The following is a 23,085-nucleotide window of genomic DNA, read 5'->3' as shown; positions in this document are numbered from 1 at the left end:
AAGGAAGTTACACTACAACATACAGTGGGTCACTCGTAATTCTTCCACTATTCTTTGCTGATCATGAGTTTGCAAAGCTCTTCTAGCAGGCATACCCACACCAGTACAACAGACATATTTTTATTTAAGTCCCACTTTTCACTTTAAAAGCAACCTCCATTCCCTACTTGTCATATAGCTGAAACGCAGGGCACAGGATGTCAGAGTGGGACCAGAGTACTACGCTGCAAGAAGGTGATATATGTCTTCTGGAAAAGCCAATAATTACCAAAACCCTTAAAAAACCACCATTTTCCTTAGCCAGAGCCTTCTAGAACCACTACAACCATTTTGTGCCCCAATATGGGGCACAGTCTAACCAAATATCTGACACTTTATATGCTGGATTAAATGAATTTGAGCAATCCACTTACATCCTTATACTCACTTCCAATCAACAAAAGCAGCAAGTCTTGACTCAGCTTAGTTTCTTAAGATGCTTAACAGTGGCAGAGACTAGCACAGGGACACGCAAGGAAGAGTACATCTACATTTCAAAGTTAAAATCCAGGAACTCCTACCTATCTGCAAACATTTTTAGCTTCAGCCCTTACTTGCATCCTAACTTCTGAACACCATTACAGAAACACAAACATTACTGTTAGATCAACATGAGGATAGACACCTTTTCTGTGCTATTTTTCAAGAGAAAAGTCTAGCTTTCCTTAACACCCACTGCCTGTCAACACACCCCCACTCTAAAGCCATACCTGCATCCCTGCTAGAGCCTGTTGGGCCAGCTTCATGCTCTTGGATTCCAGAGCCAGTTGAAGAGGAAGAAGACACTTCTCCCTGAGGAAAATTAAAAAAAAAAAAAAAAGTCGGAAAAATGGAACTAAAAGTGGTATTCAAGTAACATTCTAGCAAGGCTGTATCACTTTCGGTAAGATCACGCTTGCATACAGTAATCAAAGATAATTTCACAACTCCGTGAAAAGCTGGTATGTTTCTTCATACACTGTTAAGAATGGTCTTTCAACTGAAATTTCACAAAACACAACTGTTAGCCCTCTGTGTGCATGCATGAATGTGCAAAGCATAAAGACGGCATTGATTCACAACTCACTAGTGCTCTTTCAACCCAGTGTGTTGAACATTACACTTCAGTCACTTACCTTCTGTTTAATATTCAAGTTTCCAGAAAAGTGGTTTCATAATCCACCTTCTATTACCTGAGTTTTAGTCCATGGCCTGCTCCACAGTACAGTGTGCCCTGTTGTGTTAGCTCCCTCCAACTATAAATGGCGTAGACAAAAGCAAATGGACACTAACAAACTTGGTTTACACCTGAATTAGCATGTGCTATAACTATGACTTAGCTATACTTTGATTATAGAATAACTAAATTTTAATATTAAAATAAATTATTAATTAGGATATTATTTTAGATGTTTTTGACTCTGTGCTCAGATACTAAATTTATTTAATGTATTAATTTAAACACTGCCTGGAACTGTGACTTCTTTCTTTACTCCTTGCTCCTTATCAGAGAAGGGTTGCAGCATCTGATGGACATGTAGTAACCACAAACCCTTTAAGCAAATCCTGCTAGTTGGCAGGAAACTCATTCCTGATCAGAGATGCTCAGCCTATGTCCAACTGCAGCTCCCTGAAGATTTGCACTTTATTAGGTTACATATCATAACAGGCACTTATCTGTACATAGAGTCTATTTTTCACATTTGTGTAGACATATTTGCTTATGGCAAACTATTTGTGCCAGAGTCTCAGTACTTGTCTGCATTGAAGTTGTCTTAAGGGAGCGTTAGGTTGGATATTAGAAAAGGTTCTTCACCCAGAAGGTGGTTGGGCACTGGAACAGGCTCCCCAGAGAAGCAGTCACAGCACTAAGCCTGACGGAGTCCAAGAAGCATTTGGACAAGACTCTTGGGCACATGGTGTGACTCTTGGGGATGGTCCTGTGTAGAGCCAGGAGCTGGATTTGATGATCCTTGTGGGTCCCTTCCAACTTGGCATATTCTGTGATGGCACTCCAAGAAGCCCTTTTGGAATCACATTAATTTCCTCTCCATGAAGACAATTGTGTGCAAGGTAAGAAGAAAACAATTCCTTGAGACTCTTCTTACCCAACTGGAAATTCTTCCTTCATAACTAGCTAAGGAGAAATCCTAGGGTAGAGCAATAGTGATTACCGGAGCTTCAGAGGCATTGTCAAAGCTACCTAAAGTCATGCACAGTCTGCCCATAACCTACTAACCTCACTCCAAAACAGTAAGTCTACTACCTGAACCTTCTTTTTAAATACATTTAAATGGAGATTACCAAACACTGGCCATTTCACCTTTGGGGAACCCACCTTGTAACTCATTCAGTGGATCCTGGTTTGCAGAGGGGACTGATTTTCCATTCCAAAAACCAACTCTATTTTCAGTTTGTTCAGTTGTTATTCCTTTGTCTCCATCTTTCCCCAAAAAACCACAAATCACAAGCTACCCCAAGGGGCACAAATCTGCTATTTGCTCTTTGAAACCCAACCTCTTCTTTTAATGATAAATTAAAGACTTGAAAGTCACAAGCATGGCTCAGTCAAGCAATATAGCAAGCTTCTGTACTTGGAAAAGATTCTTGAGGTCTTAATTTTTACCTTCTTTGCAGCTTACGGCAACTTGTAAAAGGCTATTTGGCATAATGCTATGGGAATCTTCTAAAAAGAAATATGAATACTAAAGAACTTAAAGCAGACTACATGTATATCTTAAAATAGGTTTCTAACTAAAAGGTAAATATTTGCTCCATGAGATATTCTGAGAAACAGGCAGGCGCAAAGCCCAATTTTTGCAGAAGCTTCTTTCTTGAATCTTTCTAGAATCAATTTAACTAGAAGGACTCTTGAATCCTGTGAGCTTAGCATCCAAGACAGCTTGAATTACAGAACATCTATGAGATATTTCCTGTAAGAGTGTCATACAATCCAGACCTGCAGAAACTGCCAAAACATCTACTCCAGAGTTCCGATAGCAGTCCTCTAGCCAGTACAGAGCTGGCTACCACCTATGTATCTAATGCCAGCTTTGCTTAGACCTAAGAACATATATAGCCTGCAGGTAAACTGTGATAGCGAGGTGCCACAGCAATACATCTCTAATCCACAAATCACCTTTAAATGCTAACTTTTACATTATGACTTTGACATATTTCCTCTTTTAAAAAAAATGTTCACTATCACCCTGTGGGGGAGAACTCACACTTGAAATTAGTAGATCAACAGATGACAAAATAAGGCACCTTTGCATTAACCAGTACTCAATCATCCAGACACAGACAGGGAAAAAAAGGAAGGAAAAAAATCACAACAGTGTATATACTAACTGCAGGGATGTTAAAAGCAGATGATTATATAGACCTCCATTTCTTCAGGGCTGAACACCACTTTTCTTTTAGGCTTTCTACAGGTTGATGCAACAGCATATAAACATTTTGGGCATTATTAATACAGAACAAACTTATTCTCACATTAAAGTGGATGGAGACTGGGAGGAGAGGGGAAAAGGAAGGCAAAAGTTACTGGAGTGGATCCAGTTCAGTTTCATTATAATGAAGACAGGTGGGAGCTCCTACGGCTTATGTGTAGCTACCCTGCACATCAGCATGTTGCCTACCATCTGTCATCACATACTGCAATGAGCAGAGAACAATGAGAGCCTTGAAATATGTCCCAAAATGAAGAATAAAAAATGATAAACAGGAGAATGGAAATTAGAACAGATTCAATTAGATGAACTCCTCATCCTTGCTAAAAATGTTTAACTGAAAATCTAATTAAGGTTGCTGTAGACTGTGTTCCCACTGTATTCTTGGAGAAAATGAATTGCCATTGTGTCATTTCCTGTTCTTGTTACACACTCAGACAATTAAACCTTTAGCATTTCCATGCTAGAACTATAAAACACCTGCAGAGATACCTTGGAATGTTTGATTAGCTTGAGCACCTTCCACACTTCAGTTTAACCTGCCATTTAAAAGCATCATCTGATAGCATGAGAACACAAAAGGACATGGTAGACAACTCTCAGGAGAATGGAAGAAAATGATGTAAATTCAGTCAGTCCCTTCTAAGGTCTACCATTAAAAAACTGGATTGAATAAGGACACACAAGAGAGAATGCAGACCAGAATTTGGTCTCAGAGTGCAATGAAGTAAGGGACTGAGATTTCCTCTTATACCTTACAGCCATTTTATAATTCCACCCTGTTTTGAGTGATCCCACACCATTGGATCTCATTGCTTATTGCACCGTCTGCTGTTCTGTACTGTTAAGTTACAATTCATTGAGGTTTTGTAATGCTACACATGTAAGACATTCTACATAAGTGATGTTCTCAGATTAACCTGGTGCACAACAATATACTTCAAAACACGGTTAAGAATGCTTTCCATTTACATAATGTATAGAAACTAGTTGCACACTGGAACTCTTAAATTGCACGCAAGTGTGGACATACATACACATACAGTTTTAGGCACAAATGCCAACTTAACCCTGAATGAGATGAGTCAAGTACAACACAGAGGGAGGATGAAAATAAGGGAGAACCTTTGACTTACAGAAGGGGAAGCTACCTGCCTAGCGTCAAGTAAAAAGCTCAGAGACAGAACCAAGCGCATAATCCAAGATCAGGCTGTGCTTCCTGAGCTACCCATGGCTGTCAACTTTGCAAATGGCAGAATGAATCATGAGAATAAATAAATAAATAATAAATAGCCTTTATATTCAGCACACTAGGTTACAATGACCTTTCTAGTTGTCTGAGTTTGCCGTGGCTCATCAACCTACCACTTTCCCTGCAGGTCTGGAACACAGGGTGCTATGACATGTCAGCCAAAACAGACTGTCAAAAAGGTCAGAGAAAGACAGATTACTATTTGTAAGTAGAAAAATCATAAAAATTTTTCTATTCTAAATGTAGTGAAGAAAGCCTTTAGTGAGAAGAGAATAATGGCTCATTAATTCATGATAAAAACTGTAATGAAAATAGGAAATGGCCCAATCTTAACTCCTTCTTGTTAGTACCCGGAACACAGTCTCATAACCTACCTTCGGCTCCTTGACTTAGGGAAGGGGGCACAATAGATGAGACATTTTTCCCTTCATGCAAATGGTGATAACCATCTTATTTTTAATCCCATTTCTGAAAATTAAAGATTAAAAATAAGACATGTCTCTGCGTTATCTTCCCGCTGAAAGGTACACAGGCAAAGCAAAATTCAGAACTCCAGGGCCTTATCAGCATGCAATTTGCGTACCATAGAGCAATTCGCAACCCAGTCAAAGAACAGATAAGAATTTAATTTGGTGCTGTTGCCATTTTCTGATACACTGTTTGTTAGGCGGGATAACAGTCACAGCCAGAGTAACATCTATGATTGAAAAGAGCTTCTCCATCTTGGTTGCTTAAAATCAACAAAGTAGCACAGTGTAACATTATTAGCCTCACTTACTCAAGAAGAGAGTAGGCCCGTGATGAAAAATAAACGGTAGAGATGAATTCTCAGAATTCTGGAGGTACCCATAGCTGTTACCCTTAAATAAACCAAACAGAAGCAAACACTGTCCTTATACAAAAGGGGATGATAATTTACGTAAAACAAATTCCAGTGCTGTATATATGAACACATGTACATATAAAAGTAGAAACTTCCTGTGCGAGCTTAGAAAACACTGATAAAAGATTCCACTAACAACTTTATGGTTTATAATAGAAGTAGTTCAACACTTAAACCAACCTGCCTTTGGAGGGAAGTATATGAGTTGCTCAGCAGAGGATGTTTAACGACACAGCAAAAAGGAAGAGAAGAATAATGCCTAATTATTTTAGATACAGTTTCTTAGCTAGAATTTTAATAACTTTTTTCAACCTGGAATATTGAATGACACTGCAATTTAAAACTGCTTGTTATTAAAGCAGTGAGATAATGGCATTTCTAATCTTTTTTATTTACACACTTTCCAAGATAAATGGATTTGCCATTACAGAAGAAGCACAGCTCTACTTATGGAAAAGGAAACATGAGCAATTTAATCTTCCAGCCAACCTCATGCAGCCAAGGCCACAAAATTCATACAATTGTAATTAAGTAGCTCAGCACAGTCACTCAGCTGGAGAGCGCTTCTAAGGTCATTTGTTTCTTTGCTATACTGGCTAATAACATCTTGATTTCAACACAAACACAAAGTTCCTAGATAGGATCCTGACAGTGTTGTCAAAATGAAAACAAAACAGAACAAAACAAAAAATATCAGCACAAGGTGTGCCTTTACTTGAGAGGAGAGGAAGAGAGACAACAAAAGATTCTACACAATATTAAATAGACAAGGTCAAAATAACAATCAGATGCTGCCAGTCTCCAAAGCTCCCCTCTCTTTGATACATTATCATCACTCTCCCTAGAACAACCCTTACAGACTTTTGCCCTTTGTGCACAAGCTATCACAGTAAGGATAGCTCTTAAGGAATTTCATGACATGTAAACCTTACAAGATCTTAATTATATAGCAATCTGTATCCTTCAGGTGATATTCTTTATTATAATTTGAAGTACAGCATGAAGATGAGGTGAGAAGCAGAGTATCCATCCTTAGTGTACACCTCCCGCCCTTAAGTAGAGGACATGCTGGAATGGTTCAGCCTACAATTTTGAAAGCTTATCAAACTAGTCCACAAAACTTCCCTTCCCTCTACTTGGTAAGTTTGGAAAGGAAGTTAAGGATTTTTCCCTGAAAATAACAAATAAAGTGTCTTATGAAAATTAAAATTCCAGCAAGAGAAGTTTTACAATGCTGGGACTAGGTAGAACTGAGGGAGAGACACAGAGATACTAGAGCATAGAGAACTTGCACATTACCTTATTTTCTCCATCACAGTTGGATGGCCTACAGCGAGTTACAGAAGTTTGATGAAGAAATGGGAGAATGAGATACATTTCTGGTCATTACTGGTTACATTTTGAAGATCAATGCTGCAATCTGCAATACCATTCAACTTTCACAGCAGTTCAACGCTAAATCTTGACAGACCTAAGATATGTTGAAAATATCCCCACATTTGCAATGTATTACGTAATTTTATACTCACTGCACCTCAGCATATTTAATTTCTTAAGCAAACAAACATTCAAGGAAATGAAAGATAGTGAATTTCCTGCAGCTTTGTTACTTTTCATGGAATGTAAATAAAAGAAATGTCAGAAATTACTTATTATTCCCACTAACCCTTTTATTTTCAAAAAAAAGAAAAGTCATGACTTGCACAGCATCATACAAAGACCACGGCAGAGTAAAGCATCATTCAGTAGGAAAACAGTCCTCTCAGTTTCAGTGTCACTTTTCTTCCATCCCCTGGTTCCTGCCTGCCCCACCCCAACAATATTTCATTCTCTAAGGCAATTATAAACAGCCTCATGATGTTCTCATTTTCTTCTCCTCTGCAAGCACTAAAAGTAATCAAATGTTTAAAGCAAAGACTTTAAACACATTAAACACACTGCTATCCCATTATCATCCTTAGACCCTCAGGGCAATATTTCAGTTGCATTTGTTGTTAGAAGTTAGACAAACAGCTAAAACTACGGCTGCTCTCATCCTCAGCCCCACTCAGATGCTCTCCACTCCCATCCTACTAGCTCAATGAGGAAAATCAACTCCAGCCCAGCAAAGACCAGCACACAGTGGACTTTTGTCATAAATGTAGAACAAATTTCTAGAAGAATCTATAAAAGGAACATAGACCCAAGGCAGTGGCGACTATTAAGGTTCACTACCACAAAGAATGTCAGGAAGGGCAGAAAGATAGTTTCAGAAACAGCAAGCACTGCCCTTAAAAAAAAAAAACAAAACCAAAAAACCAAACAACAAAACCACAACAACAAAACCAAACCAAAAACCCTCACAACAAACCCACAGGTAAGTGTAGCAGAAATCATGCACCTTTGTCCATGACAACATTAAACCTTGCCTTGCTTGATACATTCATGAGTCAATAACCCTCGCTAGCAGGTTTTTAGGGACTTCTATATCTAAAGGCCTTCCAACACTTTTGAAATCTTGTCTTGACAGCAAGAGTTCAGACGTGCACTACAGAAACTACATCCCTTTCCTCCTCAATAGTGCTGTCTTTTCAGTCCCAGAATAGATGTAAAGTTTTGCAGAGATTATGTACCTGACCATCAGAAGGGCCACTTACAAATCCCAAATTAAATATGCAGATTGATTCTATATTACACGGTGCCACATTGTCTTTCTAGACACTGATCTCCTCCCCTCACCTACTCCTCAACATTCGAACTGGGAATGCAATATTTTAAATCAAGACCAGTACATATACACCATTCAAAACACCAAACAGGCTACATAAATGCCCCCAAAAGTCTGAATTTAGGCTGTAAACTGCCAACACAAGAGATGAAGCTCAACAATCCACTCTGCAACTAGAACCTCTTCTTGGCCACATGCCTGCCAGGGAACTCATAATCACTTGCTGAATGCCAGACAACAACCATGTAATGGTTGAGCAGCACGAGTCACCCAACAGTCACACTCAGGAGGAAAGCATAGGAGCACTTAATGCCAGGTGGTTGTGAGAGCAAGAGCTGGAAAGAAAGTATTTTAAAAAAGCAAAAGAGTAAAATAGAGAGTGATATGCTAAAACCACTCCTCAGAGACAGCCATTCCTCCCCTCACAATCACTATTTCTGGTCAGGGATCTGCTATATGTATAGCTTTTCTCTCCCAGCAGAAAGAAATTAATAGAAAATATGAACAAAATTAAGAAATGGGAAAATACAAAAATGATGAAATCATAAACATTTCTTCACAATGGAGAAGCCAAAACACATCTCAAGACTCAAGATTCTTTAAGTGGATGAATTACCTGCAAAGATAAGTGGATTGTAAGTCTCAATAGCATTGGTTGTTTGGTGATGATCACACCACAATTACTGCTTTTATTATTTGTTGAGTACATGTAACGTAAAATGAGTGAGCATGTTGCTTTATTTAAGAGTTTATAAGCTATATATTTCTCAAGAAGTATGTCAAATGCAAAGCTAGAGATGCAAAAAATAAGCAGCAGATTAGAACTACCACTTTTATTCCCAGATGCCCATGACTTTAAAAAAAAAAAAAAAATGCAAGGAGGATAGATATGTCAGAGTTCACCTAAGTTTAAGACATATGTTTGTTCCTGACAGCTCTTCATCACATTAGCTTACTGAAGTTCCCCAATTGCCCTCAAAAACTAGTGGCAAGACAACTACTACTGGGACACAAACAGAAGAGACAGAACTGGATGTAAGTTGGTTATTACAGAGGACCCTGCTCATCACTGACTTCTGACTTTCCAGCTGTAATCTCCAGAAATACTGATCATTTTTGAAAGGCCAATGTGAAATACAAGAAGGACTCAAGTGAGACTTTCTGGCACAGCACATGATGTAACCTGCATTCCTTCCAAAAAGAAGCTCCCTCAGAAGTCCCAGCCAACCTCCTCTTAGCAGCACTAAGTCTGTGCTGGTAAGAAGCCACTAAGTTTTACATAGCCTATAAGGCATGACTTAACTTCATAAAGCATTCCAAGAAACTCCGGTAAACCCAAGCTTTTTCAAAGCGGTATGTGACTGGCAAGCGCTGTCTAGCCTCTTATTTTATTCTCTGATATGGTGATAATCCTCCAGTTTAATGAGTATTAAACTGCTCTGATCAAAAATTCTTTTTCAAAGCTTATTTTCTTGTGTCTGTTCAGTTACCCTTAACAGGTCATATTTCAGCCTCTAAAATCACAGTAGAGGAACTTCCGGGGATTATCCAAGAAGAGAGCCTTATTCAGTGTATATTGTTGGCCTTAGGGAAGAATTTGTCATCTTGAAAATACTGAAGTAAAAAGAGCCCAACTTAGTAGCAAACAACTGTTTGCTGGCAGACAACTCTTAAGCTATTTTCTGTGTGATCAATTCACCAATTAAAACATGAGCACATCAATTCCTTTTATCTAATTCAAGATTTAAGTCATCCATCCAGCCTCCTTAAGGACTTAATATATATCCAGTCTTTACAACTCCTATTCAGAGAAAAATATCATCATACGAGGCAGATAACAAGAGACTAGTTACCAATAGATTATGTGACTCTCCCTCCTCAAGAATTCACAGAACATCTACAATAAAGCCTTGAACAGACTTCAAGTAATTTCCATCTTCATCCACTTTAATCTTCGTTACTATCCCAGACCTTGCCCAATACTCTGATCATAAGCTAAAAGTCCCAAAAAGTCACACATATTCCTATCTCAAGGCAGAGCTGACAAGACTCTGTGGGAAACTCCGTATTTGTTGGAGATTTCTATTTCTTTAGGAAGTGAGACATTTAAATAATGCCCCTCACTACAATTAATATGCAAGGTCATTAAGTGGGATTTGGATTCATAAGTCCAATTAACATCAAAGGAAGTGGAACAGCAAAATAGTCTCATTTAGTTCCCTAAAGATATACCCAACAGATCTCTATCAAACTAATTAAAGAATGACATTCCAGGCTGAAGGTCCAGTCACTGGGACTCCTTTGGGGCAAAAGTACTCCAGGTGCTCCCAAACATAGCAGGCATGTGCTATGTAAACTGCTACCAGACAAGTGCTAGAAACGGCTCCCATATAAATGCTGAAGCTAAAGCCCCTAATTAACTGCACACACATCAGAGAACTATAATGTGGTCTGCCTGGTGTTCAGTAACAAAGGTCCAACACAAGAGAGGAGACTATGGATAGGTCAGGAGCAAGCGAGAACACAGAAATAATCTACCTCAACACTATTTGTGGAGACAAGTATGTAGCTGATATAATACACGTTAAAAAACCCTTGAACTCAAATGGGTCATAGTCTGAGGAAATGCAAAAAGATACCTTGTCCTCCCCATTCTCACATTAGGATCACGATCTTACAAGAAAACGTTATGAAGAACCTCTAGTCATCTGGAACTGGGGTATCAAAAACAGCAAATGGTTTTCTTTTTATAATTAAAAAAAAAAAAGTGAGTATACAGTTTACACACTCTCATTCTTGTGAGCAGTCTTCATTCTTCAGTTCTAGAAGGAAAAGAACTTAAGCAAGGTCGCAGCCAACCTGTTAAATGGCAACAACATCACAACTCACTAGTGGAAGCAAGACACTGCTCTGTGGAGAAACAGAACAATACTGACTAGAGTACTTCCTTGATTCACTAATTTTTAACCAAGCCAGTATCTATCTCAACTGGACATGGCAGCTCATAAATCTGTTCTCCATCTCTATGCAGTATGAATGTGCCCTAGATCAAGAACTTCCCAAAATACCCTGTAAAGAAGTGCTGATGTCCTTTCTTTGTATCTACTATATTCTAAGGACACACCAAACTTTACTACTAAATAGGCTGGAACATCCTCCCCCCACATACAGTACTCAAAATTCAGCTCATAAATACATTTTTTCCTGAACTTTTTGCCACACTGCCTTTAACACTTGCAGTACGTTGTTGCTATGGATCTCAGATCTGAGTTGTGGATTAGGGTTAATTAATGGAAAGATTCACTCTAGTTCTAGTATTATGGAATATTCCAGAACACATTCCCATGCTCTGTTACTACACTTAAAAATATTATAGCAGAAAGTGTGAAGCACAGATGCAGATTCCAAGTGGATGAGCAGCCAGAGGCTGACCTGCATTACAGCAGGTGATACAACCTGCACCTGATATAAGTCGAAAGCAGGAAAGAGGCATGGTCAGAATGTCTCCATCCTGTATCTTAGCTGTATTTCTGGTCACAGTCATCACTTTACTTTCAAGGCTATTCTTTTCTAGTGTTAGGAACAAAGCCATTAGAGTGCTGCTCTTTAACTAATACCAAGCAAAGAAGAATTTTTATCTAATTTGCACATCATGCAGGTGAACTCCAGCCCAAGATGTGGCTCAGTGTGCTGATCTGGAGCCTGGCCGTAGCTTATTATCAGAGAGGGAAAAGTAAGTTCACCAACAGGTCCCACAACGTCTGAGGATGTGTGGTAGAGACTTACCAAGGGCCCCACAACAAAAGCTTGTATTTAAATTTTCCGGTGTACCTTCTATTTTCCAAAACATTCAGTAATAATGAGTGCATTGTTACTGACAAGTCTACCGTTAAGAGTTTACTTCACATCGGACACCTGTGAAGGCTTTAGCTTTATTTAAAACGATTAGGATTTACAGAGGAAAAAACACCCCAACTAAACAAATACATCATTAAGAACACTGGGGGAAGAAGAGAAAAAGGTAGACATATCGGTAAAGAGGTAGTAGGCAAGTGAAACAGGAAGTAGTGTGGTAATAGCTAGTTAACTAATTCACAGGGAATGACAATAGCACTTAAAAAGAGAGACCATAACGATAGAGGCTGATAAAAGGGAAGATGAAGAGCCAAGTGTTCTCCAGCCACGGTGACAAGCAAACATAATTCTAAGGGAGCTACTGGGAATTAGTCATCCAGCTGTTTCCAGTCTATGTTGGAGATGCATGTGTCTGGCATTGGTTATGTCAGACCTGTGCTACATCCATCCCTCACTTCATTGAGGCCTTTTGTGGACTAGAACTGATAGGATTTTAGAATGGCAAAAGAACTGCTCTTATATCTTTCCTATTTAGTGACTGCTTGACTGAGAGTAATATTGTGATAAAAAAATGGCACCTCTGTCGGGAGCTCATAATAGATACCGAGGAGGACTACGGGATAGGCCACACATCCAGCAAAACTCCTATATACTCTTTTATAAAAACTCAATAATCTCTGACTAAAGTACTTCTGAATAAAAAGGGGTACCTTTGCATCTGATAGACTTCAATCAATTTCTTCCATGGATTTGTTGATGTGCTTTTTGCACTCATGTAATTTTTTAGCATCCATTATGTTCTTTAATAAGGCAAGCCTAAATATTTCACATCTGAATGATTAGGCTGCGTGAAACAACATCCTTTTGTTTTAAACAGTGTGCTTGCTAGTTTCTTTTGATGATTCTCAATGGTTCTGTCAGAAGGGACAATGAATAATTTTGCATATCCACTTACTCCATAACAATCAGAATTTCCAAAATGAGATCTTGTGCACGTCCCCCATTTTATAGGTGTACAAATGGAGGCAGGAAGAAGGAAAAAGGCTTACTCAAGATAATCTAGTAGGCTAACAGAAGAAGTAGGCATAGAAACTGCATTATTTTAGTTCTTAGTCAGTGTCCTAGCTACATAATAACTTTTCAGTTTCCAGAATTTTTATTTTCAGTAAACAAAAACTGACTTAGATTTAAAAGAAAACAAACACACTGAGAAGGCTGGGAAACATTATCATTTATACTGAAAGCTGTAATTTAGAAGGAAAACTCTTCAGATCGTCAGGCAGCCCTCCTTTCTAATCAATGTCACCACTATACATACCCATTTTAACATATTTCATTCATGACCAGAGGCCAAGGGATCATCAGAAGGTTATCCACTACTATCAGCATAGACACGTATATCTACAAACTAAAGAAATCACAAAGATTCAGCCCCCTCCCTTGTTTACCTCACTTTTAATTCAATATTTTGCATCAATTTCACAAATACTGACAGCTCCACAGGATTCGACATTAAATGTTCTTACCTTAGCTGATATGGAGGTATCTTGATAGCAGCATCAGGAGAATCCAAGGTTTCTGTATAATCAAAGGAAACAACAGGGTTTTTAAAAGAAACTTCTGAGTTCAACCACAGTAATACATCTGGCTACAATCTCTGAACTAATGATCCTAAAGTTTACACCTACTTCAGCTGACAAAACAAAAATCACTGCTGCTCCAAGTCCACAAAACTTTGCATAAATTTGTCAGGAGCCTGGGTGCCCAATGAAAAGGTATGGAGTACCATCTTTTCCACTTTCACATATCAGCACTTCGGCAGCACAGATACTAAAACTGGAACAGTATATGGGATATCTGCATGGCTTCTGTGCAAGAGTAACACACAATTAATGAAGCAATCCATGGAACATCAAGATGAAAGGCCAATAATAAGACAGCAACAGGTATGAATTATCACAGAATGCTGTAGCTATGTATGGAAGAAAAATAAAAATTTAAAGTAGTTGAAAGTATCACAGTTATGATGATGTAAGTTAGGAGTCTTGCTGACGAGTGCTCCAGGTTCCTAGCGTCAAAAAGCACTTCAAGCCACAAACAATCTTGCAAAATGGGGGGATGCTGAAATGCATCTAAGCTTGTATTCCCTTAAAAAATGAACTCGTTATACTGATCACTTGCATTATACAGCAAGGATAAAAGAGCTCATGGAATCCAGTAAAACAAAACTCCTAGCTTTTAAAATAGATTCCCGAACACAAGCCAGCAGTAAAAACTATGCTGGATGGGTTTTTTTTTACGATGATTTAGGGGAAGGAGGATGACTTAAGGAAAAGACAGCCCCCCCAAAACATACAGGGAAAGTGACAGCTACTGATACCCGTATCTGCCTGGCAAGCGCCACGAAACAGACCCAGGAGGTGGGGAGGGCGAAGGACACGGATATCCTCCGGGACCGGTAGCAGGTGCCACGGCCTCTTCCAGCAGCGCGGAGCTCCCGGGCATTTTGAAGAGCCCGAGGCGCTCCGGTCGCTCCCCACTCGCCGGAGGCTCAGCGGCCGGCGCGGAACAAGTTTGCTGAGGTCTCCCTGCCCCCGCTGTTACAAAACCTCTCCATCACCGGCTCCTGCCCCGCTCCGCTCCCCGCGGCAGCCCGGCCGCGGCGGGGTCAGCCCGCGCCCCCCGCCCCGTACCGATGGCCCAGGTGCAGCTCTCCTTGATGGCCCTGTGCTTGCTCCCCGACGCCTCCTTCTGCAGCTTTCGCAGGATTTCTTCCATCTTGCCTCCCTCGGGATCTTCGCCTAGCCGCGGGGGAAGAGAAGCAGGCGGCGAGCAGGAGGAGGAGGAGGAGGGCGGCGCGGGCGGCAGAGCCGTGCCGGGGCTGCCCCCGCCGCAGCAGTGCCTACGCGGGAGCGGAGCGCGGCATCCCGCTGCCGCCCCGCCGCCGCTGATGAATCACGCCGAGCTCCATGGCGGGGACACGTCAGTTGTTGCCGCTGCGGAGTCCCTCCTCCTCCTCCTCCTCTCCCACCCCGGGCAGGCCCCGGTGGCGCAGCGGGGCTGGGGCCGGGCCTGGCACTGCCCACGGGAGCACAGGGACTCCCTTCTCGGCGGGAGGGCGGAGAACCCTTAGAGCAGGGCCGGCGCCGCCAGAGCCGGACCCTGCGGCGGCAGCAGCCCCGCGGGAGGCGCACGGCGCGGGCAGGCGGGTCGCCATGGCGACCGGCGGCGGGGGGCGCCGGCAGCCCGGCCTGCCCGCCCCCGGGCAGCGGGAGGGGCGCGCTGGGGCCGCCTGCGCCTCGGGCTCCGCGCGTCCAACGGGGCGCTCGCGGGGTCGGGCGGAGGTGTTGCTCCCGGTTCCGCCCGGCCACCCTGCTGCTGAGCGCGGCCCGGGACTGCAGGGCAGGATTCCTGCTCCCCAGCCCTGCCAGCCTGGCTCTCCGCTCCCGGCAGCGCTGCCGCAGCGCAATCCCTCCGGCCCGCAGCGTCCTGCGGAGCCGCGGGCGCTGTCGCACCGGGACAGACACAGGGAGCCAGGCCTGCACACCGCCGTGTGTGCCGGCTCTGGTTATCCCCTGAAATGACTAGAGTCAAATAAATGGCCGTATGCCCTGCGGGATCTATGCCTCTCTCCCCAGCTGGCAAGTGCAGAAGGTCACGACTTGTCACTTGTCTGTGCCTTGAAAAGAACGCACACCCATGTGCCCCCCATCAAGCCATCCCCCAGGCGAGAAAACAGCCACTCCGCTAGCTCAGACCGTCCTCCTCACGCTCGGAATGCTTCCTACCCACCAAACCTCCTGCCTTCTTCAGTGTGCTGTTCTTTTGCCGTATCTCTAGTTTATACGGTACTTGCCCTTTTTGTGACTGCATCGGTTAATTGCGTGTTACAATGCCGTTGTCTTCTCGCAGAATCTCTCTAAAAAGATACAAGAGGACAAGCAGACAAGGAAAAAAAACCCAAACAGATAAGAAAGGCATTCCAGGTATCAGCTGGCAGTATTAGCGGTTATGTCTCCTACTGCTAATTGGAAGAGTACCAATTGTGAATTACCAGGCAGAATGTTGGCACCTGGTGAATCAGCCATAGCATTTCCCACAGGATATTGGGCTCTCAAAGGCTGTCCCTTATCCAAATACTTACAAGGGCTCATCCTGTGTTCAGAAGTATAATGAATGCATAATCCATAGTCATCTTTTAAGGCCAGAATGTAAAACTCCTCTCTGAAGAAAATTATTTAGAATGATGCCAGAAAGGTCTAGAGGTGGATAGGGAATGCCTAGTGCTACAATAGTAAGGATTAAAAAGACCAAACGACCCAAACAAAAAACCCCACCCAAATAAAAAAAAAAACAATCTCTAACAGAAGTACCATTAAGCTTCCAATTTCAGGGCATAAACCAATCTCCAAGAAACCAAAAGTACTTTCCCAAAGTTTCTTATCTCTGCCCATGGTCTGCCACCTTCTTTGGAATGAAAAAAATGGTGATAGCTAGTTTGTCCGGGCACTATGATACTATAAGTCAAGGCTCAAGCTGAAGTGGTGATGAATTGTTTCCCCACCTATGTCTTTCCTCTTTATTCTGTGTTGTGCTTAGAGCAAATGAGCATGAGGGTCAAGATCTGTCTTTTCAAGGCTTTGTTTTTATTTTTCCTTGGGGGAAAAACCAAAAAGGACTGTGGTGGTGTTTGAGGTATTTTTAATGTAGAAACAATGTACCACAGTTCATCTGGATCTCTGAAACGCTAAAAGATAAATATGTATCTATAAGTAGTAAATAATTAATTGTTTATTTTCAGGGAACCATTGATGAAACTTAATTAATTTTTAATTTTAGACTGTTTTCTAACTATATGCATCATCAATTCACTGGTTAATTTCTCTGTGGTCTCTACGGGAAGGCCTTTGCAGCTGGAATCTTCACCAGAGCTAGTGTTTTCATAGATGCTCGATGTCACTGAAAAAAAATTTGTATTTGTTTGTATTTCACCTGCTGTCCAGTGTCTTCCAGCAAAATGGGTTCTGTGCTGCTAAACACTTTTTCTCTGTAGTTATGTCATCGGATTGAGAGAAACAAAGGGTATGTTCAGGCTCTCTAGTGCTGGTAAGATTATGCAGATGGAAAAGGTAAGCCATGATGACTCTTCCTGAGCATGTCAGAGTACCATGAGTCAGCTTGTTGACACTTTTACTGTGAGGCCCTCCGTTTTGATATGAACAGGACTCCATCAATCCTTGAGTCTGTTGTCTGTAGTAATCACATAAATACACAGTAACCATGTCCTGCTGGAAGTCAGTCACTTTTGCTTAGGGAATACTTTTGCTTAGGGAGAAGGTCATGTTTAATCATGTGCTTTGGACTCCCCTTCACGGCAAGTGGCCTTGAATGTTACAATATCTGGAAGTCCAGGTACAGAGTAGGGATGATGGTGAAGAAACCTCCTGTCTTCTGCCATGAAGAGACAACTGAGCTTTCTATGGTCACTCTTGGAGTTCACAAGTCCTCCTTGCCTTGTCCTGGCTGTTGAAAGCCAGCGTCCTTCTACAGTGGTAGAGTCTACCTAGGAGTCAGTTCTGATGGTTCCCTGCACAGCTGAAGCCTTGTCCAACTGGAAGTCAAAAGGCTCCTGTGCAGATCTGATATCTGCAGGATGTAGTGGTCATATATCACTAAGATGCAGTGGCAGATATGCAGTGTGCTTTTGTAACTCTCACCTAGCAGTGCTACTGATCTTTTGCATTATGTGAATGCTAATTATATCCTGGGATACACTCAGAGCTCTGAACACAGCCAAGAAGTGTGTAAGCAAAGCCAAGCTACTCAAAATACCCAGAGTAATAGAGTTATATTAGTACAATTCTCTGTCTAGGCTAGTGAGCAGTATTCGCTTGACTTAGAGATCTCGATGCTACCATGTGTCTGCTCCTTCCAGTAGCCAAGGAAGGCAATCTGGTCCTCGTTTAAATCTCTTCTGATAACATATAAACAGATTGCACACACCTACCCTATCATTCTAGTCTTTGAGGTCCTAAGAATGAACTAAAATATACAGTGGAAAAGTGTGAGACAAAGACACGTTAGACTATGAGATAATCACATATATTTCCTATTAGTTATGTATTCCCTCATGTATTCCCTGTGCTTTGGCCATTTCAACAATATGCTCGGTCAAGATCTCATATGCTGCAGATGCTGGAAGGTGTGCACCGAAGAGATGGGCTGTGTCCCTTGAGAACTTCCTTCAAATTGAATTACAAAATATTAAGACATTCCCTCTAATGACAGGAAAAACACCTTATTCCACGGTTCAAAAACATTGCTTATCCAGATTTTTCAAAATTAGTCTTTCCAGAAGCACCCCTATGACTGGACTGACCAGATTTTCAGAAGAAGCTTAGGCTCAGTTTTGCTCAGGAAGTTCTGTACACTTGAATCTCTTTATATAGGAAAAAATTGCTCAAAAAATTTGAAGCGAAGGGGCTGTAGGTGGAAGATGGGCTCATCAGCACCTTTGTGACGCCTCATACCAGATGGAGGTACCCTTCTTTCCCTCTCCCAGAAGGCAGCAAGACTCAGACAAGCAAGACCCTTGTCAGGATATGTTTTCGGTTTTGATTGTCTAGACTGTAAGGTTGTAGCCTTAGATGCTTAATAGAGTTAATTTTTAGATAGAATACTGTTAAATTAGAATAAGGCCTTGCTTGCTTATACTAACTTACAGACAAGATACGGTTAACTTTATAATGAGGATTCTAGCAGAAGCAGAGGCCTTGGAGTTGTGATAAGGAGCTTTGAGAGGGACCTTGTAGATTGATAAAGGGGGACTTCGAGAGAAGGAGACAAGATGAAACCGGTTTTGAGGTGAGTGGCCATTGTCAGCACCACATTCCTTGCAAAGGAAAAGGTCAGAACCGAGGAAGACTATTACTTCATCCAAAAAAACCCCAAATGAAGACCCCCAAGGGGCGTTCTGAGGTGGAGTTGGAGGTGTGATGTATGTTAATGATTTCCCCTCTCAATTTTCAGGAATTTGCTGACACAGCTAATGCATATGTAACACAACTAATGCATATGTAACATTGTATCACATAAAAAGGGCTGAACAAAGGGAGTAGGTGTGCATGTTTTGGCAAGGCTACTCCCCATGCACCCAGCTCTGTAAATAAACATACCTGCTTCAATAGTCTTTGTGAGTTTTGGGGTTTGTTTCCACAAGTCACTACACAGTGAATTACCAGAGGCTATCTGAGGGCTCAGTGAAATCCTTCCTGAGCTGGTGCTGCTTTCCACATCCTCCACAGCATGACCTTTCTGAGCAAAGACAAAGCACTGCAAAGCACATTGAGCATGGGTGCTGCTGAGTGCAGGGATTACATAGTTAGAGAGAAAACCCTCTGAAGTGGGAGCTTTGAATAAACCTAGCATATATTCAGAACTGTCTTTGACAGAAGTTAGGTGGACATTCTTAAAGAAAAGGTAGAAAAAATATAATGCCCCTTCCTCTGGTAAACTCTCCATGTCTCTATTAATTTGCAGACTAGGTACTTCCTGTGACAGTGGTTTTATCTTCATGTATTCAGTAATACCTGAAAGATTTTTCTTCTGGGATTGTATCTAATTCCTTTTGAATCTTATGCTTTTGACCTGCACAACCATCCCATGGCAGTAAGTTCCACAGCTGAATTCCATGCAAACAAAAGAAAATACTTTTTTTGTAGAGTTTTAGCTTCTTTTTCTTGGGTTTTTGATGCTACCTACCTTATGTGCTGTGAGAAGCAATGCATAAGCATTCCCTATTTTCTCCCCGCAATTCATGACTCTTTATACATTTGAGTGTCCTCCCTCAACTGTTTTTATTCTAGTCTACAATGGACTATGCTATTTAATCTTTCTTCCTAAATTACCTTTGGTCATACTGATTGCCCTTCTCTGTACTAATTCCAGTTCTTCTTTACCTTGCAATACAAGAGTTTGTGAAGAAGACTGAGTACATGGGAAAAGGTAGCCTGAAGATTTGAACTGTAAAAGCTCTCTTTCTTCTATCAGATTCTATTGACAAGGCTCCAAGGGGCAAGAAAATTACAAGTAACTGTGGAGTTAAGATTAATATCACTAGAGTTCTAAGTCAGTCTGAAAACTAAACTTCAGAGGACTCCTTGTGTCCCACTTTTCTCCCTGTGATCCAGAGGATTCCTCTAGTCTTGATCTATGGAAAGAAAACAGCAGTCCATTCAAAAGCTGAACACAAAAGTTAGGATTGTACCATCTGGCAATCATACATTTGGAATATGCAAAATGCACAAACCCAAATTCTGTGAAACTGTCTGAAAAGTGACTGAACCAATAACTCATCATGTAGCTGTATGAAATGTAGGTCATGAAGGTTACAAATACATTATACATATCTGTGTCCATAACCTACTTTGAAATCTGCTGTGGCCTTTGACTGAGAAAAAGGTGTCTCATTATGAGGAAATAATGATATCATGTCCTCTACAGCTGTCAGAGGCTTGTGTTACAAAGTCAAGAAAGGTCAGCAAGGTCTAACTAAACACATCTCTACTGGCCAGGAAATAAATTGTGATTTGCATAGCCTGTTTGGCATTAAGCATATAAATACATGGGTTGAAGTACTAGAAATACTCCTAGAACAGCTAAGAACCGTATAAGTTTTCAATCTACTATGCTCTTTTTGAAATAGATAAATAGATTTTCATGCACTGTTACAAAATTTAATGTATGACTGCTCTCTGAAAAATCCCTGAGTTTGTTAAGCATAGTGCCAAGTAAAGAGTAACACAAAGAGACAAGTTAATTAGAAGTTTAATAGTGTTAATTTGTAGATTCTGTTCTGCCACTGATAGATCAATCTTAAACGAATCCCTTGGTTTCAGGGTAATACTCTTGGCTTTACAATACAATGGTGGTAACATTCAATTCAGAGCCTTCTTTTCATGCATTCATATAAAGACTAAACACAAGGGGGAAAAAACCTCCTTTTTATTCTCCATGCTGCCCACAAACTGTCTGACATGTAGTTTGACTCTGTTATTCAATGGTGCTTACTTTGCCAACATTAAAAACCAACTTAGAAGACTTAAAAGATAAAATGTTCTGAATTAAGAGAGCTAGTTAGCTGCAGAACATAGTTTGGTTCCTATTTAGTAGCCTTTTCCTCACAATAGTAAGTGGGAACTTATTTCAAGGCAAGTAAGTCCCAGTCTCCAAAAGCTCTTCCAAAGGGAGTCAGAATCTGCTACTCCCCATTTGCTCTTGTCCTCGCAGACACTATTTTTCATCTCAAAGGTATCACAGAATCACAGAATCAATTACTTATACATGTCCCTCTGTCATCTGACTTGGCACAGGAGTTGTTTCCTGAATTTGACACTTAAATTGCAAATTAGAAGTAAATTTGACCTGTAAGTAGACCTGTGGTATAGTCACATGCTTGGAAGCTTTCTTGGAATGTTCTTTGAGAGACCAGTTTGCTATAAACTAACTGATGAACTTGCACATTGAGTGATGTCTTTTTATATTCCACTACTAGTATTAATCAACACTCAATCAATGCTCAGATTGCTATTGGCATATACTTTCTGGATATATAATCAGAGGGAGTATAGCATTCAGCTTCCATCTTGCTAGGAGAAGACAGTAATTGCCTCTAAGTCATGATCCAAAAATCCGGTGCTAAGTGGATATTGAACCACAGAAAAGCTCTTACTACATCAATAGTCACATGAGCCTTGTAGGCCTGAGGGAGAGCATCACTACCCATACGCATGGGTTTTAAGTCTTTTGAAAATTGCTCTTGCATTAAACGGAAAGTCTAGCGGAAAGTCTATCAGAAAAACTGTTTCCCAACGTGTTTTTTGAAAAGAGATTTCAAAGAATGGCATTGCAGAGTTCTGTGTTTAGATTTCAGTAGCTTCCAGATCAAACATACTCAGTCTATAAATGAAAATCCTCTGGCAAAAAGCTATCTAATAACCAAGGTCCATCTGGTTTCTAGTAGTCAAACTGGACTCCTTCAGTGTACTATAGGGTAAGCAGACAGAAAAAAAAAACAGATTGAAGATTTTGGGAGATTGTTAAAATTACGGTCCTTTAAAGAACAATGACTATTTTTAGGGATGCGCTGTGAATATATTTTGTTGGCTTGATGTTAAATATGCCTAGTAGTACTCTTGCTTTCTACTCACTGAAATCAGTGAGGCTTACTACTGTAAGCCTCACTGATTTCAGTGGTCCTGATTGGTCCTATGCAACTCTTTTTCCTCATGTTTTATTGACACAATTGCAAGCAGCAGAACTGCGTGATTTCAGGTCTCACTGATATGGAAAGAGAGCATAGTTCTACCATAGTTCTTTACTTTTGCAATCTGCTTTCTCACATCTGATCTGTAAGAACTGATAAAAACTAGTTACCTTACTGAACATGTGTAGGCTTATTTTCTGAAATGTGTACAGACTTGGACAAGTTTTCAACACTGCAGCCAAAAGCATAACTGATACATAAGCCACTCTTACATTTTGTTTTAATTCCTCATGATAGCAAACAGGGACAGTACATATTTTCAAAGAAAGTTTATCAGATTGTGTTAACATTGGCAAAACATTATCTCCTCTCTTTTGTCTACAAATAGTGAAACTAATCTGGTCAAAATGCAAAGCAACCACCCCTGCTCCCATCCAGATGGAAGATTTCAGCCCTAGTTAGTATTTGGCAAAGTGAGTGAAAACGAGATTGTACTGTGACATTTGCCAGGTCACCTTGATGTAGTCCCACCTGTAATGCCAGCCAATTTCATAAGCAATATATATATTAGAGAGACAATATTGATTTTATGTAGCCACACATCATTAGCAATGAGAAAATCGCTCATTTAATTTAGTGTGCCTTTCCTGATCT

At 40.8% G+C, this 23,085-nt stretch overlaps 1 protein-coding gene across 6 annotated transcripts in view; it reads right to left on the bottom strand.

The window, feature by feature from the left end:
- ARFGEF3 (ARFGEF family member 3) overlaps positions 1 to 15,192 on the bottom strand; it is an 89,987-nt gene extending 74,795 nt beyond the window's left edge. For 4 of the 6 annotated variants that reach the window (XM_017825909.1, XM_017825910.1, XM_017825911.1 and 1 more), the window contains exons 1-3: positions 14,861 to 15,036; positions 13,694 to 13,745; positions 750 to 831 (exon numbers count right to left, since the gene is read on the bottom strand). In XM_017825909.1, the coding sequence (XP_017681398.1) occupies positions 750 to 831; positions 13,694 to 13,745; positions 14,861 to 14,945 (219 nt within the window). In that variant the 5' untranslated portion in view covers positions 14,946 to 15,036. Of the gene's footprint in view, positions 1 to 749; positions 832 to 13,693; positions 13,746 to 14,860 lie in introns of all 6 variants that reach the window. The other 2 variants (XM_017825912.1, XM_017825913.1) reach the window with 2 other exon arrangements.
- Positions 15,193 to 23,085: the final 7,893 nt, after the last annotated feature.

The sequence above is a fragment of the Lepidothrix coronata genome, unplaced genomic scaffold (genome assembly GCF_001604755.1).
Source record: "Lepidothrix coronata isolate B3197 unplaced genomic scaffold, Lepidothrix_coronata-1.0 Scaffold123, whole genome shotgun sequence".
Taxonomy (NCBI): Eukaryota; Metazoa; Chordata; class Aves; order Passeriformes; family Pipridae; genus Lepidothrix; species Lepidothrix coronata.
The sequence above is the reverse complement of the archived record's forward strand: the minus strand, read 5'-3'. Positions and strand labels throughout refer to the sequence as shown.